The 14,425-nt window shown below is 38.6% G+C and overlaps 1 protein-coding gene across 3 annotated transcripts in view; it reads right to left on the bottom strand.

Moving 5' to 3' along the window:
• kiaa0825 (KIAA0825 ortholog) overlaps positions 1-14,425 on the bottom strand; it is a 131,845-nt gene that overhangs the window by 98,292 nt on the left and 19,128 nt on the right. For all 3 annotated transcript variants that reach the window (XM_058775049.1, XM_058775050.1, XM_058775051.1), the window contains exons 5-7: positions 5,687-5,857; positions 3,578-3,663; positions 2,957-3,166 (exon numbers count right to left, since the gene is read on the bottom strand). In XM_058775049.1, the coding sequence (XP_058631032.1) occupies positions 2,957-3,166; positions 3,578-3,663; positions 5,687-5,857 (467 nt within the window). The remainder of the gene's footprint in view (positions 1-2,956; positions 3,167-3,577; positions 3,664-5,686; positions 5,858-14,425) is intronic.

Raw genomic sequence — 14,425 nt, 5'->3', positions numbered from 1 at the left:
TGGCGACTCGGAGAGTTCGAAACAAAGCATGAATGTATGAATATGAATGGTTGAAATATTGATCTCTGTAATGCATCTGGACTGACTACGTTCTGGCTAAGTCAGGCCTGGGCTAGCATAACGCTGCCTACTTATGGGCCGTGGTGACATGTGTCAAAAAGAAGGGGTTTTGAGAGACTCAGAGCAGCAGAGAATGCAAATAAATGCACATGCTAACCTTTGAGATGAGGGCTGCTCATTCTGAAGCACTGACCTACACGAAAATGTGTTGTACAGGTCTTGAGTGTGAACAAATTTTGACACTTGTTAGTGATGTGGTTCCTGGGGTGTCAGCAACATGTAGCGGCATCAATGAAATGGTATGGAAATCAGATATGAACGCCGACGTTCTAAATTTCATGAGGGGCCATGTTGCTCAAAAGTGTATTTTTTGTTGTGGACAAAGGTTTAAATCAGGTTTGCAGGCAGAGGTCAATACTAAACAATGTCTGAAAAAGTAGCACTATGAAAACCCTCAAAAAACATTTACTGTATAAATACACCACTGTTTAAAAGTTTGGAGTTGGTAAGAATTTTTAAGGTGTTTGAAGTCTCCTCTGTTCAATTTTAAAATAACTGTGGTTTCAAAGTTTAATTTATTCCTGTGACAACGCTAAATTACTCCAGTTACTTCAGTATCACATGATCCTTCAGAAATCATTCTAATATGCTGATTTGGTGCTCAAGAAACATTTCTTATTATTATCATCAAAGTTGAAAACAGTTGTTGCTTAATATTTTCCTGAAAACCTTGATACATTTTGTTCCAGGATTATTTGATGAACAGAAGGTTCAGAAGAATAGCATTTATTTGAAGTAGAAATCTTTTGCGACAAGTTTTAGTCTTAGTAATTTACTGTTATTTTTGATCAATTTAACGCATCCTTGCTAAATAACACTAATAATTAAAGGGGTCATAAACTGAGAAATCAAAATTCCCTTGATCTTTTGATATATAAGTGGTCATTGTGCTATAAAAACATTCTGTAAGTTTCATTATTATCATATATTGCCAGTCTGCCAAAAATGTGCCACTTTATGATGTAATAGTGTGGCTGAACACCGCCTCCGCAGAAGATGATCAATGCCTGCTTCTACATCGCTGCCTGTTTAACCCCTCTCACCAATTTGTGCAAGTTGTGTAAATAACGAGAGAGACAAACACAAGTCTAAAGCCCTATTCGGACAGGAATAGTTTTACATGGAGAGGTGGGGTAAAGTCATTTTTACCAGAGCTTCTCTACGGTGACTTTTACCTTCTGTAAAAAGGTCCGGAAGAATTACCTCAGGTAATACTAATCCCGTGCGAATAGACCAGCTGTAAATATGTACGTAAATATTCCGTAATTTCCTATTTAAAAGTAGTTTTCTGCGTTTTTTTCCATGCTTGAAGAAGCATTCAGTTGCGTTCTAGGTCGGTGGGACAAGGCTGCGGCAATGCATACCATTCAGATCAAAAAGAAGGTCGAAAGCACTTGTTAGAGGTACGAAACTTCTGTTAGCTTTAGGTAAGTGTCTATTGCAAACAGAATCCAATCATAATTTAATTAATTTAATTAATAAACCGATGGACGTAGCACGCACATGATGACAGGGAGGTGACGGTGGTGCGTAAAGCGTAAAACTTTAGTCAGTGAGAACTTAGTCCTTTGTTCACTTTATTTTACAGAATGTAGGCTGTCAGACATACACAACTATTAGCCAATAATAGCAGTGGGCGTTTACTTCTGAGTCTACAATCTGCCATGCCTATTCAAAGGAGCGTTCCAAAGAGGAGGGTCAAAACAGGAGAGAAAATAGCCTATGATGGTTTTTTATGTAAAAATCTTGATAACATTATAAGTGGACCTCAGAGAACAGTACAAATTAATAAAAAAAGGCAGTTCATGACCCCTTTCCTCCCAAACATTCCAACGGTAGTGTACAACATTAAATGAAAATGAAAGTGTGTGTACACTGTAAACTTTGCTTAAAGGGATAGTTCACCCAAAAATGAAAATTTTGTCATCATTTATTCACCCTCAAGTAGTTCCAAACCTGTATGAATGTCTTTGACATTTCACAAAGGAAGATATTCTGAAGAATGTGGGAAACAGAGCAGTTCTGGGGCACCATTGACTTCCATAGTATTTTGTTTTCCCTACTATGGAAGTCAATGGTGCCCCAAAACAGCCTGGTTGCAAACTTTCTTCAAAATATCTTCCTCAGTGATCGGCAGAACAAAGAAATTCATACAGGTCTGGAACTACTTGAGGGTGAATAAATGATGACAGAATTTTCATTTTTGGGTGAACTATCCCTTTAAGTTTCATTCAGAAATACAACCTACAAAACATTTGTCTATTGTGGACATCTATGTTTTTAACAAGAAAAAAGGGCTGGCGCAGGAGGCATGCAGGGGCCGAAACACCTGCATCCTATCCCAGCTCAGAGGCTGTCCTTTGGGGCTGTGATGGCTCATCAATCTGCCTGAGCTGCAGCGAGTGGAGCTTGTCTCAGATGGAGACCTCCGTGATGAGGGATAAAATGAGGCAAAACACTGGGCCGTAGAGCAAACCCACAGGACCAGAGAGGCTCCTGGAGCCACGGTGCCTGCTCAGGACGAGCAGGCATGTCATGTCACTGTGAACCAGTGGAGTATTTCAAAAGAGAAGGAAATATTTGCAAATGCATCACAAATACCTTCCTCTATAACTCTGTTACAAAACCTAGTGAGCTGCCTTGAATTTCCTGCATTCCTGAGAAGATGCATCCTATTCCATAAGATACTTACTTAAAGGTTTGCAGTACTCAGACAGAGAACAAGAACCCAGTAATGAGCTTTTTGAAAGAAACTGATACTTCTATTCAGCAAAGGTTAAATTTTAAATATAATAAAATATGATTGTTCATTTAATATATAAACCACTGATGTTACCTTGGCCACCATCCTGGGAGAGTCTCTTTCTCGGCCATGACTATTGGTAACAGGTGTGATGAGGATGTTGACAGAGCCCGATGCATGTGTGGCTTCCTCCTGCTGCAGATTTTTATTGCAAACGTCATCCAGCACCACCTTCACACAGTGAGCCATCTGAGGAACAAGGTCTCTAAATGCAACCCTCCAGCCAAACTCAAGGCACACCACCTGAACACACAAGCATAAGTATTGTTGTCGGTCATTTGAGAATATATGTTAATGGTTTAAAAATAAAACACACATTTAAAGATGATATTACAATGTTATAAGGTTACAATGTATAATTACAAGCAGAAAATCTAAGCACTTCTTGCTCATGCAAAATTCACCAACGATATAGTGTTGCCAGGGTGTAATGGGAGGCTTTTCCTTTTTTTGTTACTAGTATTTTTTCAACAATATTTAGGGTTAGAGGTTTTCTGAAATCCTTAACCCTGAGTTACAGCAATAAAGACAGCAACAATAACACATTTAATAAATATCTGCATTTATTAAATGTAAAGGTTCTTTTAAATGAAAATGAAAAATGTGTTTTACAATATTTTCATCATTTGTGATTAAATAAGGAATGTGTATCACCTCTGTGCTTTGCAGCACAAGATCAGTAGCAGCTTTGTCTACGGCTGCCGTCACCTCCATATCATCCCTGACCTTCTTCAGGACCCCTGCATGGAAAAAGCCAAAATACACACAATGCATCTACTGTAAACTGTCACTACAGCTTTACCAAAGGAAATGTGCTCCAAATCCTCTAATTTCCAGCTCATTAAAAACATTTCACGCAGGAATATCTCATATGTTCCGTTAGCATATTAGCATATGCATTCACGCTCTACATGGTGCCTTTGGAAAATAAGTCAATATGTGGGGTGCCAGGGTCAGGCTAGGCCAACATATTAAACTCCTCTGCGCTGTGACGACCTACAAACAACAACGTGATTCGCCCAATAAAACGGAGAAAAAACTAAAAAGCGGACGCAGTAATTGCAACAGTAAGCTTTGTTAAATTCAGAGGCTTTGGAGTTGATTTGAACCCCTGATAGCTATGGCCATATCTGGGCTAATCCATGGAAGGGTTATAGGGAGGATAAGTGTGTGTGTGCTTGTTGTGGGCAAATTAAAAGTGCATGCATCAAGGCCGCATTTTTCTAATCAGACGCTTCGGAAGTGAGACCCCGGGCGAGGCAATTTAGTTGAAGAAGAGAGAGAGCCGAGCCAGGCGAAGGAGGAGAGAAGCAGCCGGCATGTCACTTTTTGACCTTTAAGCCCATCTGATGAATTTCTGGTAATTAAGTCGTTTGATTGGCTGAATTAATGATTTGGATAACTGCCCTTTAAAGGCTGTTTACTTCTCAGTAAATCCAACCCTTTTCTGCTTGTCCTGTTTTTTAATGTAACCTTTACAGAAATTACTATACGCACCAGTCACTTTCATAGCAGAAAAAAAATAAATGAAAAGAAATTTCCTGCCTCCTCAATTTGTGTGTGCAGAAGCATGTTTCTATATGCAAAAAATAAATACACATACACACGCTCACACACACACACACACAGAATGGTAAAAGAGCTGTAAAGAAAGGCGAGAAAACTCTCATTAAAAAAAGCATATGTATACAAGGTAGCGCTACAGGCCACCAGTCTGGTCTCATAAGCTGCCTGTAGAGATGTCGCTATTATACGCAGGAATTGGAGGCTTGTCGTATTTAAAGGCTCCGTCGAGCACAATATAGCTTGAGGTTTTCTGCTCCCACGGTGACAAATCATTTCACATGTCAGATTTGGAGCAGACTGTTGTCACAAATCTTGATCGGCTGCCATTTATTTACACTATGCTGATATTCATCGGAAAAAACAACAACAACCATATATCTTGTTGACTGGCATATATCACATTCAGTCTGAGAGCAACATAAACCACTTATCTGGATCTGTATATGTTTTCACAGTTGCTTTAGGGGCACATTTGATTACTATGGTTGTTTTATTGATTATGAGATTAAGAAAATTCTGTCACCATTTACACACCCTCATGTCATTCCAAACCTAAATGATTTATTTTCTTTTGTGGAACACACACAAAAAAGTTTGAGGTTGGTAAGTTTTCTTAATGTTTTTAAAAGAAATGTCCTATGCTCACCAATGTTTATGTTTAATAAAAAATAATAAACATTTTCTATTTTAATACATTTATTCCTATGATGGCAAAGCTGAATTTTCAGCATTACTCCAGTCTTCAGTGTCACATGATCCTTCAGAAATCATTCTAATAAGCTGATATGGTGCTCAAAGCACATTTCTTATGATCAATGCTGAAAACAGTTCTGCTGCTTAACATGGAACGCTTCATTTTTTTCAATCTTAGATAAATAGCAAGTTTGATAGAATTGCATTTATTTTATATATAAATCTGTTGTAAGATTAAGCACGTATTTACTCTTATTTGCTGTAAAACAATATAAAATAGATATATAAATACAATTTTACTAATACCAAACATTTGAACAGTAGTATTCAAATCAGCACTGGACTACACTTCATGTTTCGAAAGGAAGTCATTCACGTTTATAAAGACATGAGGGTGATTCAATGGATGACAGGATTTTCCCTTAAAATTGGAATTTTATGTCTCACTGACCTCTATCTGACAGATTTGACTCTAGTGTGCATATGAGTGTGTGGAATTTTTACCTTTGCCACTGCAAACTGATTCTCCAGCACAGTTAAGGAAACCCAGATGGGTTGCCAGGTCCTCCACAGTTTGTTCCAGCTCCAGTAAGGTGTTGGTCAGCTGGGTCAGGCACCTGAGCTGATGGGAGGTAAGGCTGAAGCTTCTCCCTCTCTGGGAAGGATCCTGAGGAGCTGTAGACAGACACAACAAAGAGTCGGTCATGGAAAAATGTTGACAGACATCTTTGCTGGAAAAACACAGCATATTTTTTGTTGCGGTTCTGTGGTGGAGCTTTCAACCACCCGTTCCGCTGAGACCATCACAAACTTCAAGAAACAGTTGAAGACACGACTCTTCTGTGAGCACTTAAATAAACCACTATAAATTAGCTACAAATATAAATATTTTTATACTCTTGGCATCGGGTACTGCACATATTGTTGGTTCTTGTATGATTGTTTACGATGGTCGTCATTTGAAATTTACTTTGAATAAAAGCACTTGCTAAATGATTAAATGTAAATACATGTGAACTAGTTTACCCATCAAGACTTCTTTGGTCGGAAAGATTAAACAGCAACATTTTGGATGGTCATGCTAGTCCACCAGCTTAACTAGCACCAAACCAGCATAAAACAGTAACTGTGCACATATTTGGAATGTACAAGTCAAATGCAAACCTGTTTTAAAGATGTGCAGAACTTTACACACAGACAGTTCCTTTGGGTTATGGATTTAGAAAGTTGAAATGTAAGCGCATCAACATGAGTCCAGAAAAGTTAAGCCACAAAACAGCCTTCAATAAATTCTCTATTGGTTCATTTCTTACATTTAAAAGTCTTTTAAAAGGATCTGTCACTGGTACATAATTTAGCATAATTAAATTAAATGTTATACACACTACTGTTCAAGAGCTTTTTATTTATGAGGGAAATTAATTATTTTACTAAGCAAAGTTTCATTAAATTGTAAACACAAAAGTTAAAACATTAGGGTAGAGTGGGGGGAAACGCCCCCCTTAAGGACTGTGCAAGTTCTTTTCTGTGAAACCAAAGTTAAATGTGTTCAGAAAAGTTATCATTGTTTTAGTGACAATGACATAAATTATAAACCAAGTATGAAAAATGTCCAGAGTTTTCATGTTGTTAGATTTTTAACAAAAATTAAATTTGTGCCAAGGGGGCAAAACGCCCCCATGGGTGGGGTAAAATGCCCCCCAGTCTGACAAAGCAATTTGCTTTAAATCTTTACAGCAAAATCAGAGCACAGGCAGATTTAGCTTAAAATTCAAAAAGAAAATAATCAATGATTATGAATTACAAAATTATAATAGCCTATTTGAAGAAAAGAAAATTGTTAGCTGATGCTAACTGGCTAGCTAATTAGCCACCTGATGCTAACTTGAGGTAATTTTTAAATATAAAGTCCAAATATTTTTAGTCAACCAACTATTTAGAATAAATTTGATGGAAAAACAATGGATTTGATGTTCAGAACAGAATAACTACAGTAATTGCCCATTGCCCCCTGGGGGCGTTTTACCCCACAGACTATGTTTGAGAAAGAAATTATGCCATTCTATAATGATATTTTTATTAAATAACACGTACTCCCTATCTACAAGCCCTACTGTTCTCATATCATATATAACTGTGATGTTGTACAAAACAACAAGCTTTAAAATGCTTTTTTCTTACTGCTGAAAAATAGATAGTTTACTGTGAAATCCGTTTTCTCTCAGCACATCATCAGTGTATGCTTCATGGTGAAAACTTCTACATCACTCTTGTCAACATAGACCATAGTTACAATAAAAATTTATTTTGACATTATCTTGTGGTTATTTTGGGAAAAACAGTAGGGGGGCATCTTTATTTCAAGTAAATTAATACTAATTTTTAAGCAAGGACACATTAATTGATCAAAAGTGACTGTAAAAACATTTAAAATGTTACAAAAATATTAAGCAGAAATGTTTTCAACACTTGACATGATGTATTATAATTGCTTCAAAATTTCTAAGATAAAATTACAGTGTTTCATGAAGATTGTAACATTTTTGCTGACTGATATTGTAAAAGATATCGAAGGTTACTTTGAGGACATTTCCAACAAGAAACATACAACACTGGAATCCAAGATGGCACGTTTCTCAAATAAATAAAATAATAAAAACTGAAAGACTTTGTGAATGTGCATTTGACACCAGGGAGCTGTGAACCGTGGCCTCGCAATCTACACCAATCCCACAGAGGCCGTAAAGTTTCCCCTCAAATCTACAGTCAAACATTGCTGGGCACAAACTTTCTCCTGTAACCCGCCGATGACCCTCATCTCCAGCGTGGCTCTCCCATTTCTGCAGCTGCCAAAGCCATCACCCAGGGGATGTTCCGCATTAGGCCTGAAGAATGGGCCGCGGAGAAGAGGGCTGCGGTATTTTCAGACACTTCGACAAATACTTTTGTGTGTGCTCTTAAATGACTTCCTCTGACAGAAAAGGCATTGGGGAGTGGATCAGGAAGGCATTAGCCCCGGCTATGAAAGCTCCAGGAAGATTGAGAGGGAAGGCAATGGAGGGAGGGGAGAAATAAAAAGAAAGGAGCCCCAATAATTGCAACAATATCGCCTCTGGATTCAAACACCATATTGTCACTTTGTTATCATCAAGCCGACAATATGACAATCTTATTCCTTCATTCCTCTCCACTTTATCAGGCACATATGGTGATCATACATACATTTGTTTTGGTTTTTTTGCGTCACTTTATAATTTCGCAAGCCAGCAGATTATAGAGATGCAGAGACTGACCCCATGAGGTGGGTTAGTGAGCGCCTGGAATAAATTCATGCATTTGTGATGTATACATGTTTGTAGGTGCGTGCACATATTTTTTCACAGGTGAGCATGCCATACCAGCATCTTGGCTCTTCATTAATGGGGTCCAGAGGGAGACTTTGAGGCAGAACTGGGAAAACGGCTACATGAACGCATGGAAATCCGCTCCACTGAGATCCACTCCCGCTCATACAAGCACATCAGCCTGACAGTAAAATCACTCCAAACATACTGCATTATGTATAAGACCTGTGCATTATGCGGCACATGCAGCACACAAGTAACATATGTGCACTGGGAATGTACTGTATGCGAGTCCTACAGTATAGGAGTATCTGTAACCATTTACTCCAGGATTAAAAATAAACATCTCAATGAAGTGTGTAACTGCATTCACATCGTGATGGAATTACCGTAATAAGTGTTTTATTGGCTTAGGATTTGTAGGAGCTTGCTTATATTGCTTGCTTATATTATGTGTATATATATACAGGAACATATATTACATGAATAAACATATAGAGAGAGTAAACAGAACACTTATGTACAGGTTTGTGCAAATTGAGTGTCGTGTATTCCAACAGTGCAAATGAAATGTATATTTACATAATGAACATCTTCACTGCATAATGCCCTAGAGAACACTGTGCTGTTAAAAAGACTGTTTGTTGGAGGAAACTGTTCTTGTGCCTGGTGTTCTGGTGCCCAGTGCTCTGCAATGCCAGCCAGAGGCCAGAAGTGCAAAGAGCTGTCAACTGGATAAGTGGGGTCTCCGATGAGTTTTCTTGCACTTTTCTCACAATTGATAATGTCTTAAAGAAACAGTACAGTTAAAAATGTGCATTTTATCACTTAAGGTGTGGTCACATTAGCAAAATTTTGTGTCCATTGTCAATAGAGTAGCGATGTATGAAGCACAGCTCACAAAGAAGTCACTTAAATCCAAGCTTAACGGCGACATATAGCGCAACTGTGCTCGCAATGACCTGAGTTTGATTCCCGTCTCGAGGTCCTTTGCTGATCCCGCTCCCCTCTCCAATCTACATGACCAACTTGAACCCGTTACGAAATCTGCTTGGAAAAAATGTTCCCCTTACACAAATTAATATTTGAATGCACCATTAATCACTCCCATTCTGCTTCAAAATTCTCTATTCTCTGACATATTTTAGAGATTCTATGCCGCGAACTTTAAATTTTTCACATACTTTTGAAAATCCAGCGTTTAGTTGATCCTGATAAGCGCTCGTCATCACAGTTGTAAACACGATGGCTTTCGTCTTTCGTGAGGGGGTTTGGTGCCACGGCATTTTTGTTTCCAGGCGGAACATTAAAGGGGTGGTTGATTGCAATTTCACTTTTTTAACGTTAGGTAGTGTGTCATGTTGCTGTTTGAGCATAAACAATATCTGCAAAGTTGTGGCGCTGAAAGTTCAATGCAAACGGAGAAATCGTCTTTTAAAATTCTGGCGTAGAGACTACAACAAGATACTTCCCGCATCCGTTACGTCACAAACCCAGATAAACCCCATCCCCGGGAACATGCAGCAAAGGGGGCGAGGCCATGCTGCGCTGCTTTAGAGAAGAGGAAGAGAAATCTAGGGGTGCACATAAAAATCTATTCATATATGAATCGCGATTCTGTCTTCTAACGATTCTAATGGATTCAAGAGTTTCAAAATAAATTTTCTAAACTAGCAACGGTTCTTAATCCTGTTCCTCACATTGCCCTGCTCTGCATCTCTCTCTCTCATTCAGATCATCATTTATACACTTATTTTCACACAGCTATGAGAAGCGTTATACATGGGCGCGCATGCAGTTGCCATACTGTATTAAAGCTTTAATCAGAATAAAACCGTATATTAAAAGCTAACAGAAGCAGCAGCATTTACAAATAACAGCATATCTAAAAGTATGAGACAACATTAAGAGCTGTGCTTGCACAGGTTCTGCACCATCCTCTTTACTAATATTCTCTGGGTCTCAATCGGGCTCAAATTGATAAGCAACATTGACGATGTCAGGCGGTTTAGCCGATCACAACACACTGGACCAGCTAACCAATCTGAGCCCATTGCGTATTTCTGAGGGAGGAGCTTCATAAAAGCAGGAAATGATCAGCGCGTTTAGAGGAGAAGGTACAGAGAGGTGTGGAATAAAGGTAAATTATGTGTAAAAGAATGCTTTTTTTTTTTTAAACGACGCATTAACACATGCTAGACTGCACCCCATAAACACAATCAAGCCTAGAAAAAAAAAGTAAACCACCCCTTTAAAGAACGCAACACACACGTCTCCTGGAAATCCTGTATAATCTAACCAATCCGATGACAACTTCGAAACTCCTGATGTTTTGAGACTGAGACTATATGTGACCCTGGACCACAAAACCAGTCTTAAGTCACTGGGGTATATTTGTAGCAATAGTCAAAAATACATTGTATGGGTCAAAATTATAAATTTTTCTTTTATGCCAAAAATCATTAGGATATTAAGTAAAGATCATGTTCCATGAAGATATTTTGTAAATTTCTTACTGGAAATGTATAAAAACTTCATTTTTGATTAGTAATATGCATTTCTAAGAACTTCATTTTGACAACTTTAAAGGTGATTTTCTCAATACTTTGATTTTTTTGCACCCTCAGATTCCAGATTTTCAAATAGTTGTATCTCAGCCAAATATTGTCCGATCCTAACAAACCATACATCAATCATTCGAAAAATTGATACTTAAGACTGGTTTTGTGGTCAAGGGTCACATATAGTAAATCACCTGTACTCAATGAAAAAGAGCAGCTTGAACATTCCGCCAAACATCTTCAATTGTCTACAGTCATATTGGTTTGGAACAAGGTTGAGTAAATAATGACAGAATTTTCTTTTTTTTTTTGGCAACCTATACCTTAATACAGAATGGACTAAATAAAACTGAGGAGAAACAACAGATGTGCCTGATCAGCTCTAAATGTCAGCATCTTGTAATTATAACAACTCTGTTGTGACCATATGAACGCACGATGGATTGATGTTCCCTGCACACATTACTTCTTTCCTCTAGCCAAATCCTTACATCACTGTGACAATAAAAGTTCATTTTCTATTTCAGGACAATTCGACAATTCATGGCACTGTCTTCTACATACATTGCGAAATGTTTCAAAACCTCACCTGCCTAACATCCACCATCCATCTCCATCCTTCTCAGAGGTGTCCTTGAACCCCACCCGTCCTCTACACCCCAACCACTAACTCACATTTAGAGCAGCCATCTCACCTTTATGTTTAATGCTCCGCTGTCATTCTATCTTGTCTTTTCCTCCCACCCAGCCATTGTCGGGCTATTTATTACCTCGCCATTAACGGCTTATTAGGGCCTCTCTCATAGCTAACCATTAGGAGTCCTGTGCGGGAGGATGGCCCAGCCACTGAAGCCATAATGGGGGTTATTACAACACGCTGATGGGGTGGAGGTGTTGAAGGTGTTGAGAGCAGTGATACGTGTCGTTTACAGTGAAAAGAGCTGAGAGTCAGGGCCTCGCCGGGGTCGTTAAAAGGGCATTGGACTCATAGCAGATGTAGTAAAAGAGGGAAGGCCTGGGAGCACAGTAGATAGATGGAACAATGGGCGGAGGAGGCAGAAGTGTTTAACAGAACATCGCTCAAGTGTTTGAGAAATATCTATTAAAAGCAGGACGGAATTCACAGATTAGAACTAAATACAATTATAATGCAAGAGATATTGGGCAACTGAGAAAAGTAAAGGCTTTACCTGGGCACATTATTTTCAAGAATGTAAGAGTGTTGGATATGCTTTTGAGTCGGATAACCTGAGGAAGCTTACATAGAGCTCTAAGTGCTTTGTGGGCAACTGTTAAACAATACAAACTCTGTAAATTTTTCAGTACGGGGAGAAGACAAAAGACTGCAGGTTTTAACCTTGAAAAGGATGATCCTTGAGCAATCACCATTTTGCTCTTGATTAAGATTAGGGGAAAGATTTAAACAATAATAAAAATGAAATTCTCATTAAAAAAAATAATTTAATTATCCTTGTCCTGTCTGCAAACTCATGCCAATGGTTAAGCTAGTCTTGCTATATCTGGCTGGTCAGGATGCTCAGACAAACAGAGACTGCAGTGCTCCTTTAAAGGTACAGATACCGTTTACACTCATATTGTTCCAAACCTATATGACTTTCTTTCTTCTGCAGAACACAAAAGAAGCTATTTTTAAAAAGTAGATTATTTTATGTTCCACAGAAGTAAGTAAGTCAAACAGGTTTTTAACAACACAAGGGTGACTAAATGATTTTTGTATAAACTATTTTTCTAAGGCCAGGCCACTCTAGGACAGTGGTTCTCAACCATTTTGACTCCAAGGCCAACAATATTTGAAGGCCCCATGATTTTCAGTTGACCGAGAGTTACTGGATGAAGATTAAGAATTTAAAAATATAATATTTCTTATTTTTATTTTTTTTATATTTTTAAATACAAAAATATTTCTATCCGATAAAATGTTTTGGCATAACTAGAAAAATGTATTGGCTATTCATTATAATTTGCATGACTTTTTCATGTGAAGAAATCACATTTAAATTAGGCTACCTGATTTATTAAGTTCTTCAAATAAATGCATACGTTTATATTTCTTGATTACAAATATCTGGATTTTTAGTTGTTTTGTCTTAAATGTTCATTCATCTTGAGGCCTCCTTGGAAGTTTGCAGAAGCATTTTGGGCTCCGCCAAGAAGCTTTTTTTTTTTTCCTCGTGTTAAGAACATTTTCCAATATATCGAATTTTTTTGTACAATGGAAAGGTTCCATGGTTGTTTAAGGTTCTTCATGGAACCATAGATTCCAGTAAAGGACATTTATTTTTAAGAGTATAACGACATTTCATGAAAGTTACAGCACATCAAGCATGGTTGCGAGGAATAATGATTGATAATAAATGAAATTACTTGCAAAGCCACATCGTTTTTCTTCAAATGTGTTCTTCAGCATAAAAAAAACCCTTTTGTAAACTATTCACATCACACTTGCTTTGACTAGAAGGGGGGAGGCAGTAAAAAATGGCACAAAGAAAATGAAAGAGAGCGAGGGAGAGAGAAGAAGAAGAAAGAATCGTAGGGGAGGCTGGGAAATCCCCAAACAGTTGTTATTGATTCCAGTGTTTACGGGCAGATAGTTTAGTGCCGTTTACAAAACAGAACAGATGCAGCCAGTGAGCAAAAAGGTAAACAATTGCTGTGTGGCAGGTTGCCAAATCCCCGGCCTGGAGTATTAAACTCACACTGAAGTGCATTTCCCCTTTGGGTTACACTCGCTGCCACTTCATCTCCTCCATGCCTGCTCCCTCATTTCTTCTTTCATTCTCCTTCCCTCCGTCTCTCTCACACACATACAAACAGAGATGTGCAGTTCCAGCTCTCGCTGGCCGGCTTGTCCTGCTCTGACCCTTGGGGCCGTGTTCTGCCTAGCTGGGCCATTAGTGCAGGGAATTGCATGTGTCTGACATGGCCCTAAAAGCAATTATTAAATGCTTTTCTCCAAATGATGCCCGGCATCTTTAGGGAATGGGCAATCACGCAACAATTTAGCCACTGATTTCATTTCCTCTCTCTCTCATATTGGTGTTGATTGGCCTCTCTGGCAGAAAAGTGAGAAAAGAGAGAGAGGCCGATCTTAAAAAGGACACGACGGGCGTTCGGCGGCGTTCCTGTTCTTGACGTGTGGCCTGACCCAGAACATTCAGAAAAAAAGCCTCTTTTATCCACCAGCCACGTCTAACACGGTGCTCTCCGCCGCCTGTGAGTGACAGCATGACAATGACTTTGCCAAGTGTCACAGACAGACATCCGTATAGATGCGGATGCTCTGGGGATTAGAGATGTTTTTATATGTACTGGTTTAC

This window comes from Onychostoma macrolepis, chromosome 05 (genome assembly GCF_012432095.1).
Source record: "Onychostoma macrolepis isolate SWU-2019 chromosome 05, ASM1243209v1, whole genome shotgun sequence".
Classification (NCBI taxonomy): domain Eukaryota; kingdom Metazoa; phylum Chordata; class Actinopteri; order Cypriniformes; family Cyprinidae; genus Onychostoma; species Onychostoma macrolepis.
The sequence above is the reverse complement of the archived record's forward strand: the minus strand, read 5'-3'. Positions and strand labels throughout refer to the sequence as shown.